Source organism: Saccopteryx leptura, chromosome X (genome assembly GCF_036850995.1).
Source record: "Saccopteryx leptura isolate mSacLep1 chromosome X, mSacLep1_pri_phased_curated, whole genome shotgun sequence".
NCBI lineage: Eukaryota > Metazoa > Chordata > Mammalia > Chiroptera > Emballonuridae > Saccopteryx > Saccopteryx leptura.
Genome location: NC_089516.1, coordinates 52,672,917 through 52,687,236, shown reverse-complemented (window position 1 = coordinate 52,687,236; position 14,320 = coordinate 52,672,917). Strand labels below are relative to the sequence as shown.

The 14,320-nt window shown below is 36.3% G+C and overlaps 1 protein-coding gene across 6 annotated transcripts in view; it reads left to right on the top strand.

The window, feature by feature from the left end:
* USP9X (ubiquitin specific peptidase 9 X-linked) overlaps window positions 1-14,320 on the top strand; it is a 110,513-nt gene that overhangs the window by 77,423 nt on the left and 18,770 nt on the right. For all 6 annotated transcript variants that reach the window (XM_066356963.1, XM_066356965.1, XM_066356962.1 and 3 more), the window contains 10 exons: window positions 208-333; window positions 1,257-1,382; window positions 2,513-2,679; window positions 4,001-4,109; window positions 4,746-4,892; window positions 5,465-5,611; window positions 6,404-6,626; window positions 7,469-7,689; window positions 10,141-10,331; window positions 12,926-13,099. In XM_066356963.1, coding sequence (XP_066213060.1) covers window positions 208-333; window positions 1,257-1,382; window positions 2,513-2,679; window positions 4,001-4,109; window positions 4,746-4,892; window positions 5,465-5,611; window positions 6,404-6,626; window positions 7,469-7,689; window positions 10,141-10,331; window positions 12,926-13,099 — 1,631 coding nt within the window. The remainder of the gene's footprint in view (window positions 1-207; window positions 334-1,256; window positions 1,383-2,512; window positions 2,680-4,000; window positions 4,110-4,745; window positions 4,893-5,464; window positions 5,612-6,403; window positions 6,627-7,468; window positions 7,690-10,140; window positions 10,332-12,925; window positions 13,100-14,320) is intronic.

Here is a 14,320-nt window from a genome sequence, read left to right as displayed (position 1 = left end):
GATATATGGCACTCGAATGCAGAAGAAAAAGAGGAAGCCCCCTTTGTTGGCAATGTCAAGTACTTTTTGTGTATGTGACCACAGGTTCTGCAGAGTATATATGGAAGGAGGTTATCCTGAAGGAGTAGTGATGGGTGAAGAACAAATGGTTGGATCTGGCTATATATAAATTATTTACTCCCAGTAAAAATTGTTACCTTTTTTCAGGTCACCCAAGTTACTCATGATCAAGCAGTGGTGCTACAAAGTGCCCTTCAGAGCATTCCTAATCCATCATCTGAATGCATGCTTAGAAATGTATCAATTCGTCTTGCTCAGCAAATATCTGATGAGGTTAGTATTAAACCTTTAAAGCTCTGAATTCCTGCAGGTTTTTTTTCTACATTTGACCTTCTGTTAATTTAGAAATAATCTTGTCACAATTTAGGGCTTAATCTTCCTAGGCCTACTCCCTTTAATCACTCAATCTAAAGAAAGTTGCCTTGATGTGAATTTTATCTGATATCAATGTTAGTGCTTTCTGGTTTTAATCATCTTTATGCACAGTAAATAGCATGCTTTTAAAGTTTATAATTTAATGAATTTTGACATACATATATATGCGTGAAACCACCCCCACAATCAAGACACAGAACATTTCTATTGCGCTTGTGTGCCTCTTTGCAGTCCATTCTTCCCTTCACTCGTGGTCCCACTCATCTTTGGTCAGAGTATACTAGTTTTCATTTTCTGGAATTTTATACAGGTAGACTCAAACTGTGTTCCTTTATATCAGGCTTCTTTCCACTCAGAATAAGGACTGAAAATTGTCTGTGCTGTGTGAGCCAGTAGTCCATTCCTTTTTTTATTGCTGAGTAGTATCCCATGGTGAATATTTCACATTGTGTTTATCCATATACTTGATGAAGGACATTTTTTTCCTTTTTTTGGTCCTGAATAAAATTACTGTGAATGATCTATACAAGTATTTGTGTGGACACGGGTTTTTCTTTATTTTGGGTTAAAAAAACGAGTGGTATAGATCACCTTTGTAGTCTTTGTAAAATTCTTTTGAAAGTATGAGGCTAGATAATAATTTGGAGTGTGTACTTTGTGGTATTGCTATTAAACAAAAAATGGCACAAAGAGACCCTGAAGAAAATGAGTGACACTGCTTCATAACCATTCCTATTCCTTTATAGAGAGAAATGCTTTTGACTTTTTAGTGATTATTCCGCTCTAATACTCCTTTAACATTTGTGTTACTTGTCTTGCAGGCTTCAAGATATATGCCTGATATATGTGTAATTAGAGCTATACAAAAAATTATCTGGGCATCAGGATGTGGGGCATTACAGCTAGTATTTAGCCCAAATGAAGAAATCACTAGAATATATGAGAAGGTAAGAATTATCACAGAAATATGTTTCTTTTAAATAAATGTTGCTTAATTGTGTATGAAGCCTAATTATGTCTGCTGTCTTTAAAAAGCCAATGACTTGCATCTCAATAGGTTGAAAAATTAACTAGTAGCTATAGTTAAGATGAGAATACAGTAAAATTTTACTTCGAAAATAAAGTGCTTTAGACTCCTACCATGAGACTTATATTTTAACACAAAACTATCTTTTTCTACTTCAAACTGGGGTCAGATATAATTGTCTCATACTGGATTTGATTACTCCCATTCTCTATTATTATTCTTCATCGTCTTTTAAAGTGGTCAGAAGTAGAAAGAGTGTTGGCCAATTAGGTGTCAGTCCAACCTTCCATTAGGTTAAGCAAATTAGAGAAGAGCTGTGTTTCACTGATTTTTCTATCATATATATATATGCCCCGGATAGCCTCTTCTGCATATTTAGAAGCAGAAATTAAATTCTAGGAACCTCTGTGGCTCTGTATAGCTTCCGTTTTATGGCCAATATTACCTTGATTTGCCTGGGATGTATGTTGGGTCCTATGGTGTCTATGTGGTACCATGCTGTGGATTTATTCAGCTAGTATTTGACTATTTGTTCTTTTTCAGGCATGTACTGTAAATACTAATTCTTGATAAAGTCAGATTAGAATTTATTAACTACCTACCCAAGCATATTTTAGGTTGTAAAACTTTTAGTACCTTTTTTTTTTAAGACAATTGCTTTAGTATAAAGTGGCACTGTTGGTAAGCTACATGATAGAACTAGTCAGAAGTACCTTACTACAGTGCCAGAGTAGTTTTCTAGAATAGAATGATTGTTGGTGCAAAAGTACACAACTCAGAAGGTCTCTAAGAACCTGGAGGACAGAGAAGCAGATGGTGATATAGGGTCATTGTGCTCCTTCAGCTCTCTTTGGGAAGTAGCAAAATACTGGAATTAGATTTCATTGTGTGTTGTAGTCATTTCCATACTATTCAAGGGTCCTCAAGAGTTGCAGATAAAGAGTCTGGTGTCAAATGGTTTGAGTAGGTATGTTTTAAGCACTAGCTTGAAGTTGTGTGAACTTTTTATTAAAATGCATTTCTAGATAATTTGTCTCCATCATTTTACAGTCCAATACGGGCAATGAGCTGGACTTGGAAGACGAACAGGTTTGCTGTGAAGCATTGGAAGTGATGACGTTATGTTTTGCCTTGATTCCAACAGCCTTAGATGCTCTTAGTAAGGAAAAGGCTTGGCAGACATTCATTATTGATTTACTATTGCACTGTCACAGCAAGTAAGTGTCTTTTTTGATTATAAGAAACTTGATCTTATTTTTTTCTTTTTTAAGTGAGAGGAGGGGAGCATACATAACTTTAAAAAACAATCGAGGGCCACATAAGTGACAAAACTTGGACAGCCTGATCAAAGTTATGGACCTTCTCCCCAATAAATCTGTATTCATGACTTCAATTTACATGGGTTCACTGGACTGAGCCCATAGAGCTTATAAAATCTCTCTGATTTATAATACCATGTATGGTTTCAGAAACCTAAAAACATCAGGAAAGAAGTTAGTACAGAGAATATATGTCAAATTTCTTATATTGAACTCTAGTTGGTTCTAAACTCTCTGCCAGCTAGTACAAAGACAAACATGATAGTTACCCACAAAATGTACTTTCTAATGTCTATCAGATAGACAAGTGTTTAGTCAGCAGATCTGTATGTCACATTGTTCTCAGTGTCAGAAACTCTGGCATCAACAAAGCAAATCTTTGGCCTGAAAGAGCTTGCTTCTAATGGAGACAGATCACCATCTTGTGAACAAAAAGTATTTATACATTTGTTAAATGTTTCTTAGCACCTACTATATGCCAGAGACACCATTTTATGTTCTGGAGGCACAGAAGACTAAATGATGTCTCTGCCCTCTTGGAGCTGTATTCTGGTGAGATCTATAAAGTATGTTTTTTTTAAAACTAGATTCATAATGAGCAAGCAGAGTTATCTGTATTGAGAGCATAAGCAAATTTTTCTTGTGTGTCATCATAGAATATAATACAGTGGTTGTCAATATTTAGCACACATTAGAATTACCTGCTAGATTTATTGAACCATAGTTTGCTGGGCCCCACCTTCACTGTTTCTCATTCGACAGGTTTAGGGTAAAACCTGAGAATTTGCATTTGTGACAGTTCCCAGAAGCTTCTGATTTGGGGACATCTGTTTACAGCAATATCCTTATTGTAATTGCAACAAAATCCCTACAGCGTTGTTTGTTCCAAAGCACAATTGAATAAAAGTTCTGTGGAAGGCCAAAAAGATGTGAAAGGCTCACTGTAGGGCATCTTATATCCAGGGGATCATTTCTTGTGTCTTTTTCCAAGAAAGGGGTGTTAGATTATATCCCTCAACCCCTTCACTGACAGTTTGAGGTTATAGTTCTTGACAAATTCATCTATGTATGTTGTTGACTTTTACGGGGGTGTTAACTTGTATTTTACTTTTTAATTTACCTACCTCTATTCCCCACCCCCAAAGAGACCAGGGTTGTAATCTTTTTCTTTTTTTTTTTTATGAAAATAATATACTAATATGAAACATTTTTATTTCAGAACTGTTCGCCAGGTGGCACAGGAGCAGTTCTTTTTAATGTGTACCAGATGTTGCATGGGACACCGGCCTCTACTTTTCTTCATTACTCTGCTCTTCACTGTTTTGGGGGTGAGACATTTTTTATTATGTTTATCAATGTGATTCAGCCTTTAAACAAGGTACATTCAGGAATTTGTGCTTTTAGATTGTATAAAAGTTAAAGCAGTCTATATTTGTTAATAAAATAGTATTAGGCCCTGGCCGGTTGGCTCAGTGGTAGAGCGTTGGCCTGGCGTGCAGAAGTACCGGGTTCGATTCCCAGCCAAGGCACACAGGAGAGGCACCCATCTGCTTCTCCACCCTTCCCCCTCTCCTTCCTCTCTGTCTCTCTCTTCCCCTCCCGCAGCCGAGGCTCCATTGGAGCAAAGATGGCCCGGGCGCTGGGGATGGCTCCTTGGCCTCTGCCCCAGGCGCTAGAGTGGCTCTGGTCACGACAGAGAGACGCCCCAGAGAGGCAGAGCATCACCCCCTGGTGGGCAGAGCGTCGCCACCCCTGGTGGGCGTGCCGGGTGGATCCCGGTTGGGCGCATGCGGGAGTCTGTCTGTCTCTCCCCGTTTCCAGCTTCAGAAAAATACCAAAAAAAAAAAAATAGTATTAATTTCACATAGTATTTTAGTCATCTACTCTAGTTAACTTTGAATTTTTGAAAAGTGAATTCTAAACATGGACATGTAAATTCATAGTATTCTACTTTATTGTTTCAGAGCACAGCCAGAGAGAGAGCTAAACATTCAGGCGACTATTTCACTCTTTTAAGGCATCTTCTTAATTATGCTTACAATAGTAATATTAATATACCCAATGCTGAAGTTCTTCTCAATAATGAAATTGATTGGCTTAAAAGAATTAGGGTAAGTTGCATTTAATACTGTGTTTTTACCATATTGATAAATTAAGTAGTTTATTGATAGTTTATAGTTTTGAGCATTTTGGTTAAATGAAAAACACCAAAGAATAGTTAAGAACTTGGACCAAAGAATATACTCTGCATTGGTGGGTATTAGTAACTGATGAATCACAGAATGAATGCATAACCAGTTCTTTGAAATACTTTGTTTTACTTGAGACTTGGAACAATACTGATATTTCACCCTCTTTCATTTTAGAATTTTGGGCTTGATTATAAATTTTCATCTTTTGAAAAGTATTCTTGATGAGTCTGATTATAGACTAGGACTAGATTCTTGATCTTAAGACCTGGTACTTTTGACTTAGAATTGTATGGGAATTTCTGAGATTTGTAGCTTTTAGCCTTCAGTCATTTGTAAATCCTACTTCTAGAAAGTTTTGAAGAGAAATTGCTTAGAATGGAAAGATTTGGGGTAATTTCTTCAAGTCTGTTTAGCCTTCTCTTGTTTTGGCTCCTCCCTTCCTTGCTACCTCCCTTTCATAAGTTGGATATTTGATATTTTTTCTTTGCCAGGATGATGTTAAGAGAACAGGTGAAACAGGTGTTGAAGAGACGATCTTGGAAGGCCACCTTGGGGTAACAAAAGAGTTACTGGCCTTTCAAACCCCTGAAAAAAAGTATCATATTGGTTGTGAAAAGGGAGGTGCTAATCTCATTAAAGTAAGTTCTGATGTCTTGGTCCTAAAGTAGATATAGCCTTCTAAATTTTGTATATAAATAGAATTTTGTTACTACTATGTATTTTATAAAGTAAATAAGCACTATTTTAATTTTTCTTTTTAGAAAATCTGAATTTTTCACTTTATCAGCATAAAATGAGACAAACTTCTATTTTGTAAAACTATCGTATCATTTCTTTAATAAGCTGCTTCTAGTATATGGTAATTCAAGGAATCAAGAATCATTTCAGTGACTTTTATTTTTCTTCAAAATGTTTTGGTACATGTGATTAAAGGACTAAACTTGTCACCTCACTCTTGATATTAAAAAAACTTGTTTTTTAACCTGTGAAATTGAGTATGGTTGTGTTTTAAAGTGGAATCTTCTTATTAGAAAATCCAAACAAATTTTTTGAGATGTAATGAGATCTGGGGTCCTGATAAGTTGTTTAATGTTACTTTTCAAGATCCCAAGAGACTTTTCTTCCCTTAAAAAATATATACATGTATAGCTATATATTATATATTTGTGTGACATATAATCTATAACAGGGGTCTCAAACTCAACTCAGCATGTGGGCCGCAGAGCAAGATCACAGCCGTTCGGCGGGCCGCACTAGGTCTACAAAAGGCAACTGTTACGCAACACTTTTCTCACTGCAGTTGAAAACAAAAAAAAATCAGTACAAAATTGTTCGGCAGGCCGCGAGTTTGAGACCCCTGATCTATAACATTTAATGTGGGATGTATACTATATCATTGCTAATGCATAATCCTTTTACATCTTTCATAGGAGTTAATTGATGATTTCATCTTCCCTGCATCCAATGTTTACCTGCAGTATATGAGAAATGGAGAACTGCCAGCTGAACAGGCTATCCCAGTCTGTAGTTCACCGGCTACCATTAATGCTGGTTTTGAGTTACTTGTAGCATTAGCTGTTGGCTGTGTGAGGAATCTCAAACAGATAGTAGATTCTTTGACTGAAATGTATTACATTGGCACAGCAATAACTAGTAAGTATTTTAAAATGCAATGTTATGATAACATAATTCAGATTCTGTTTTTCTTTTAGTGCACATCCTCAACTCATGCTTTTCTTTCAGCCTCTAGTTTAGTTTAACATTTTTAGCAAATGGATGTATATTTTCATTTAAGACCATTACAGTCGAAGAACCTTAATGTCAGAGTTTTCACATGTGTTTTAAATGTCTTTCTGTAAGCGGTACAACGATATTTTTATTACTTCCAGGTTTATATTAGGTGTAGGGGGACAGATGTATGATGAATAGCAATTCTCACAGAACTTTTAAATTTGCTCTTCAAAATAACATTGTGGTTGTAGGCAAAGCAAGTGGACTCTTATTACTGCATTTATTCGGAAGGAAACAGACTTACCTGAAGAAGGTAAAAGAGTTGATAAATGTCAGAACCAGAATGTGAACCTAGGGGATGTTGATGTATTTGTATAGCATTTTATGCCAGAATGATTTTTGAAGGTGCTTTTGAAAACATACAAAAGTAGAAAGTTCATAATGACTAAACTATAAAACTAAAAGTAAAGTTAGCATGTAGGAGTTAACATCCTACAATCTTGAGACTGCTAATAATACTGCCATTAGAAGTAACATTAGATAAAAGCAAGGGTTCACAGATGGTGGGGTGTAAATATCTATATAGTGATAATATGTTGCTGTGTCTCTTAGGTTTGTTTAGGTTGAAATGCAAACTTGGAGCACAACTTCAAGTGAATGTAGGAATTGTGGAATTGTTGCTAATGTTACTTTATTAGCTTAATACAGATAAAAGTAGAAAAATGGTTGTATTAATACTATAAGAATCTTGTATCTTCTTTCAGCATGTGAAGCACTTACTGAATGGGAATATCTGCCACCTGTTGGACCTCGCCCTCCAAAAGGATTTGTGGGGCTGAAAAATGCTGGTGCTACTTGTTACATGAACTCTGTGATTCAGCAACTCTACATGATTCCCTCCATCAGGAATGGTATTCTTGCTATTGAAGGCACAGGTAGTGATGTAGATGATGATATGTCTGGGGATGAGAAGCAGGACAATGAGGTAAATTTTATTTAGCATTTTTGTTTTCTGTGTTTGAAATTCTGGTACCAGATACTGTTCTCTCTTAGGGACTGTTGTACTTTCATTTGACCTATTGAAATAGATTTGAAAATATAGCTAGAATCTCCTGGCACGGACTGTCTACCAGACATTAAACTACAGTTAATTTTTGTGATAATTTTATATGCCTTTAAAGCAACAGTTAACATACCCATATTTTTGTGAAGTGTTTAATATAACCTGGAGTTTGTGTGACAATAAGAATCTTCATTTTCAGTAATAGTTTAAATTCTATTTTCACTTTTCTACTTGATATTTTTAATTATATTATCTCCATTAATTCATGCCAAGTTGTATACTATGCCAGTTTCATTATTCATACTTGCTTTTAGGTTACTTTTACATTTGTCCCAGAGCATAGCTCTTCTTGTTTAGGCAATAAACTTCGCTCTAGTTTAAATGTTACATGGTCTTGTGACAAAATTGAGGCTGCCTAATGAGTATCCAATGCACAATAAAGCTATAGATAAATTAGGTTGTAATGGAAAATAAGTTGACATGACTATGACATAGCTCTTTAAAGAGAGAATATGGCAAAACTTAAGTTGTCGCGTTTATATCTACCCTGTATCTCTGTTTTTATTTTGCCATTCCTTGTTCATACATAGTGTTGGTGAGAACTGAAGAGAGAAGCCAGAATCTGTTTTAATTGTAGTAAATATATTGAATGGTTCTTTTCTCATTCCCTATTATCTTCAGTCACCAAAACTATTTGCTCTGGAGTAGTTTATCACCTATAGGACTTCTGAAACAGCTCTCCCCCAAACCTACTGGACTACATCATCCAGGAAGTGGGATCTGGGCATCTTTATCTTTTAAAAAAACTTCACAATGGATGCTTACACCCATACCTGGTTAAGAACCACTGCTTCAAGTGAAAATTGAAATTCCGATTCTAGTTTTGTACCCTCTCACATCTCTGGAATATTGAGTTAAGCACAGTCAGAGATGCCTAATTACACTGGCAATAAGTAAATAAGGCAGACAAAATATAATACAGTTTCAAGTAAGTTGTTCCACCTTTGTTCTCTTCCAATAAGGCATACCCTTTTTATTATGTTGTCTACGTACTCCACTACATTGTTTTTGTCTGTGTGATTGTTTCCTTCCCTAGACTGAATTTCTTGTGGGCAGGGACTAGATGTTTTCTATTTCAATATTAAATGTCTCACACAATTTTGCAGGCACTAGTTTCTTTCTGTCTCTGTGAATTAGACTGTTGTATTTACCTCACATAATTGGAATCATACCATGTTTCTCTTTTTGTGACTGGCTTATTTCACTTAACATACTGTTCTCAAGGTTTATCCATGTCATACCATATGTCAATTTTTTCCCCTTTTAAGGATGAATATTATCCCATTGTGTGGATAGATACTGCATTTTATTTTTACCAGTTGACACTTGGGTTGCTTCACCTTTGGGTTATTGTGAATTATGCTGCTATGAACATAAATGTACAAATATCTCTGAGACCTTTCTTTCAGTTCTTTTGGGTATGTACCCAAAAGTGGAATTGCTGGATCATGTGGTGATTCTTTTTTTTTTTTTTACAGAGATGGAGAGAATCAGAGAGAAGGATAGACAGGGACAGACAGACAGGAATGGAGAGATGAGAAGCATCAATCATTCGTTTTTTGTTCCACGTTGCAACACCTTAATTGTTCATTGATTGCTTTCTCATAACGTGGCTTGACCGCAAGCCTTCAGCAGACCGAGTAACCCCTTGCTTGAGCCAGTGACCTTGGGCTCAAGCTGGTGAGCTTTTGCTCAAACCAGATGAACCCTTGTTCAAGTTGGAGACCTTGGGGTCTCGAACCTGGGTCTTCCGCATCCCAGTCCGACGCTCTATCCATTGCGCCACCACCCGATCAGGCGGTGATTCTATTTTTAATATTTTAAGGAGTCTTTTTTTACAATGGCTACACCATTTTACATTTCTACCAATCATATACAAAGGTTCCTATTTATTTGTTACAGAGCTAATAAGTTATCCACATAATCCTAACAATAGCTACAACAAAGAATGTGTTGTCCCATTTACATATGAGGAAGCTGAAGCTTAGGGGAAGTAACTTGTACAAAGTTACCTAGCTTTCAAGTGCAGAGCCTGGAATTTGTGTCCAGTTCAGTCTAAGTTAATCACTGCACTGTGTTGTGTTATTTGTATTATTTCTGATAACATAGGGTTATTCCTTTAGAATAACTCTTGTGAAATGTTGGAGATAAACACTATTACTGTAAATTAAAACTTATGAGTTAAAAGTTAAGTGCTTTGGAAGTAAGAACTAGACATATAAGTCGTTTGTTCACTCTTTGGCATTTGTCTCAACATGTTTTACTATACTTTCAAGTTAGATTAGCTCACTAATGATACTTTTTGATTTCTAGAGCAATGTTGATCCCAGAGATGATGTATTTGGATATCCTCAACAATTTGAAGACAAACCAGTATTAAGTAAAACAGAAGATAGGAAAGAGTACAATATTGGTGTTCTAAGACATCTTCAGGTCATCTTTGGTCATTTAGCTGCTTCTCGACTACAGTACTATGTGCCCAGAGGATTTTGGAAACAGTTCAGGTAAACTAGGGATGGGTAGTAGTAGTGATACTGCTTAAACCTTTGTGAACTTCTTGATGCGCTACATTAAATTTATAGAATATATGTCAGTAGATACCTTTATGTTTAATGTTTAAGTAATAGTAATACTCAAGCTTTACTTCTCAGTTAGGTTTTGTGTTTTGTTTTTTGTTTTGCTCATTGTCCTCGGAGGAGATAGAAAGTAAGGAAAGGCAGCATTCTTCAGTCTTTTAAGATGTTAATTTTTTATTTTTGTTTTGAAAACTTTTCATATTTATTGAAGTAGGTAAAATAATATGAACCCTTGCGTGTGCACCCTACTTTGAACAGTTACCAACTCTTGGCTGATTTTGTTTAACCTACATTTCCGTCTACTTTCCAGATAGTTTTGAAGCAAATCTCATGTACATAAATATGTCAGTGTGTATCTTCAATGTCTTTTTAAAAATATTACCATAATGTTAACCCTTTTTTTTAATGCTTAATATCCTTGTCAGTCAGTGTTTGAAATTATCCAGTTATCTCATAATTGTTTTTTACTATTAATTTTTTATAGTAAATCAGGATCCAAATTAAGTCCATATACCAAAAGTTTGTTATGCCTCTATAGTCTCTTCTAATTTTTTTTACTCTTGTAGTCATTTTTGCAAGGAAAAAGGTACCCAGTCTTTACCCTGTTAATTTTCCCACCATCTGGATTTTGTTGATAAGATCCCTGTGGTATTTTAGTAAATTATTTTCCTCAGCCTCCTGTATTTCCTATAAATAGGTAGTGAGCTCTAGAGGCTTAATCAGATGGGAAGTTTATATTTTAATCATTGCCTATTATGTGTCATGCACTGTGCATACCAGAGTACAACTACATAATTTTACTGTGTATACAAAAGGCTATGATCCTTTGTAGCAATGGGGTTTTTAAATAGTACTCTTCAGAATCCCTTCACGGTATCTTGCATACTGCTGAGAGCAAGAGAAGGAGAGGATCACCTGATGTCCACTGGTTTCTTTTGAAACCACTGTAGTACAGTGACTTCCCTATGACTCACCATAGATGCCTCTGATTCTCCTAACTAGGCTACATGTACCACCCTCCTTCCCAGTTCTGCTTTTGCTCTTTCAGTCCCCATCACCTAGCATACCCCTCACCTTCTGCTCTGACTCTTCCAATTCTCTTTCTTCCGCTTGCTTGTCCTATCCCAGTCATAAGGCTTTTACATTATCCACACTTTAGTCATGTAATATACTCTTTATAAATTCCATCGCACCCCCAGAAGTTTTAGCTTGAAATTATTTTATTAAGTTGGGGGAGGAAAGAAATGAGAAGCATCAACTCATAATTGAGTCACTTTAGTTGTTCATTGATTGCTTCTCATATGTGCCTTTACTGGGGGTTCAAGCCAAACCAGTGACCCCTTGCTCAAGCCAACAACCATGGGATCATGTTGATGATCCCACACTCAAGCTGGCGATCCCGTGCTCAAGCCAGTGACCTTGGCTTTTCAAACCTGGGACTTCAGCATCCCAAATCAACACTCTGTGCACTGCGCTGCCACTGGTCAGGCTAGCTTGGAAAACCAGTTGAGAAGGTAAAGAAGAACCTATAATAATCACCTTTATGTTATACTCTTCCCCTCCTGCAGCCAGTGGCTCAAGTGGTTTGCGCATTGGCCCCAGGTGCTATAAGTAGCTCAGTTGATTCAGTCATTGGCTCCAGATGGGTTGGCAGGTAGATCCTGGTCAGGGCACATGTGGGAGTCTGTCTCATTATCTCCCTTCATCTCAAAGGGAAAAAAATAGAAAAAAAGAAAAAAATGAATAAATAGAATCTTTGCAGTATATCTGAAATTTAAGCAAAAGATAAAAAATAAGTAAAATAGTTATAACATCTTAAGAGTGAGATTCACCACGCCATTTTAATAGCTTCTTCAGTTGGGTTCAAAATGCATGCGTATACCATATTACCTAAAGAAACCATCCTTCTTGGGGCCATACTATTCATCAGCCATATCAGGAATTGCATGGCAGTTCTCCACTGGGCTACCACTTTTTTTTTTTTTTTTTTTTACAGAGGCAGAGATAGACAGGGACAGACAGACAGGAACGGAGAGAGATGAGAAGCATCAATCATTAGTTTCTCGTTGCGCGTTGCGACTTCTTAGTTGTTTATTGATTGCTTTCTCATATGTGCCTTGACCGTGGGGCCTTCAGCAGACCGAGTAACCCCTTGCTGGAGCCAGCGACCTTGGGTCAAAGACGGTGAGCTTTTTGCTCAAACCAGATGAGCCCACGCTCAGGCTGGCGACATTGGGGTCTCGAACCTGGATCCTTCCGCATCCCAGTCCAACGCTCTATCTACTGCGCCACCGCCTGGTCAGGCTGGGCTACCACTCTAACTATGAACCTCATATTCTTCTCCACTGCAGTCTATATGTAAATAGGATTTATTTTCTTTCTACTTCCTCACATACTTCAGGAATAAAATCTGTTTTATATGCTGTCATTTGTGGCTATATTGCCCCCCTAATTAAATACATATTGCATATATTGTTCTGGTAGTGTCACACCTTACATGTTTTATTCCATTCCTTTCTTAGGCTTTGGGGTGAGCCTGTTAATCTACGTGAACAGCATGATGCTTTGGAATTTTTTAATTCATTGGTGGATAGCCTAGATGAAGCTTTGAAAGCCTTAGGACATCCCGCTATGCTAAGTAAAGTCTTAGGAGGTTCCTTTGCTGATCAGAAGATTTGCCAAGGCTGCCCACATAGGTAAGTGCTATTTACATGTTTAAAGTTTATGTTGTACTGTTTCTTTACTAACAAAAATAAAATTTTTACTAACAGTTTTGTATAAAAGTGGAGTGTGCCACTGATTACTAAAGACCTGAGACTGGATGAATTATATAATGTATATACCATTTCATACTCTCACATTCTCTTATGTATAAATGGCATTTTCCATACAGATAACAGGTGTTACTTATAAATACTCCTTTATTTTAAAATTAAAATAATTATAATATTACAAATACGTTTAGAAGATGATAGACATGGAGCACAATTTCCTATACAAATGAAAGTATTAACTTTTAAAATACCATTGATTATATTCATTGCCCTTAAGGTACGTTTTCTACACAGAACATCGCAAGAGTTGACTAAAAAAATTTTTTTTTCACTTAAAAGGGAAATTGTTTGATTAGGGCTCTTCTTGAAAATAATTCAATAACTATTAAAATTTCATTACTGATGATGTTTATGCCTATTACATGGGAGTTTTCCTTTGGAATTTCTTTTGTATATTATCGGTTGATGGTTTGAAATTGGTTTTGCCAAAAATCACAGTAAGTAGTATTTTCTACAAACCCAAACAGTATTATATGTAGTCATGGGTTGTGTGTGAATATAGTTGTTGGTGGGGGGGGGGGGTAATGCTTTATTTTTGAACACGGAAATGATTGGGAGAGTATAATGCTATATGAATGAAAATTTCTATTAGGTTAAAGCATTTATTCAGGTAAAGAGCATGTTCACTTAGCCTGGATAACTTTTGGTCCTTTTGAAAGACATTTTACTTTTAAGTAGACACTAAAATTGTCAATTTGACTTGTTTTAAATGATGATAAAATAGCTGACTCTTTAGTCATCTCTTCTTGTTAGTCTTTGGTTTGTTTTAGACAATTACCGAATTTATTTGGAAATTACTGGTTTTCTTAGCTAAGTGAAAATGTCCAGAGATCATGATCTTAAGTAAAATCCCTAAAATTAAAATACCTGCTCTGCAACTGAACTAGTCTTATTCTTGTTACATGCCAGAAGTTTACATAAAGAGTTCCAACTCTGTTTTAGGGCATTATTTGTCTAGAACAGGGGTTAACAAACTTGACCATAGGTCAAATCCAACCCTGCATGTTTTTGTAAAGTTTTATTGGAACATACCCACTGCTTTACTGTCTGGCTGGCTCGCTTCTACTGTCATAGTAACAGCAG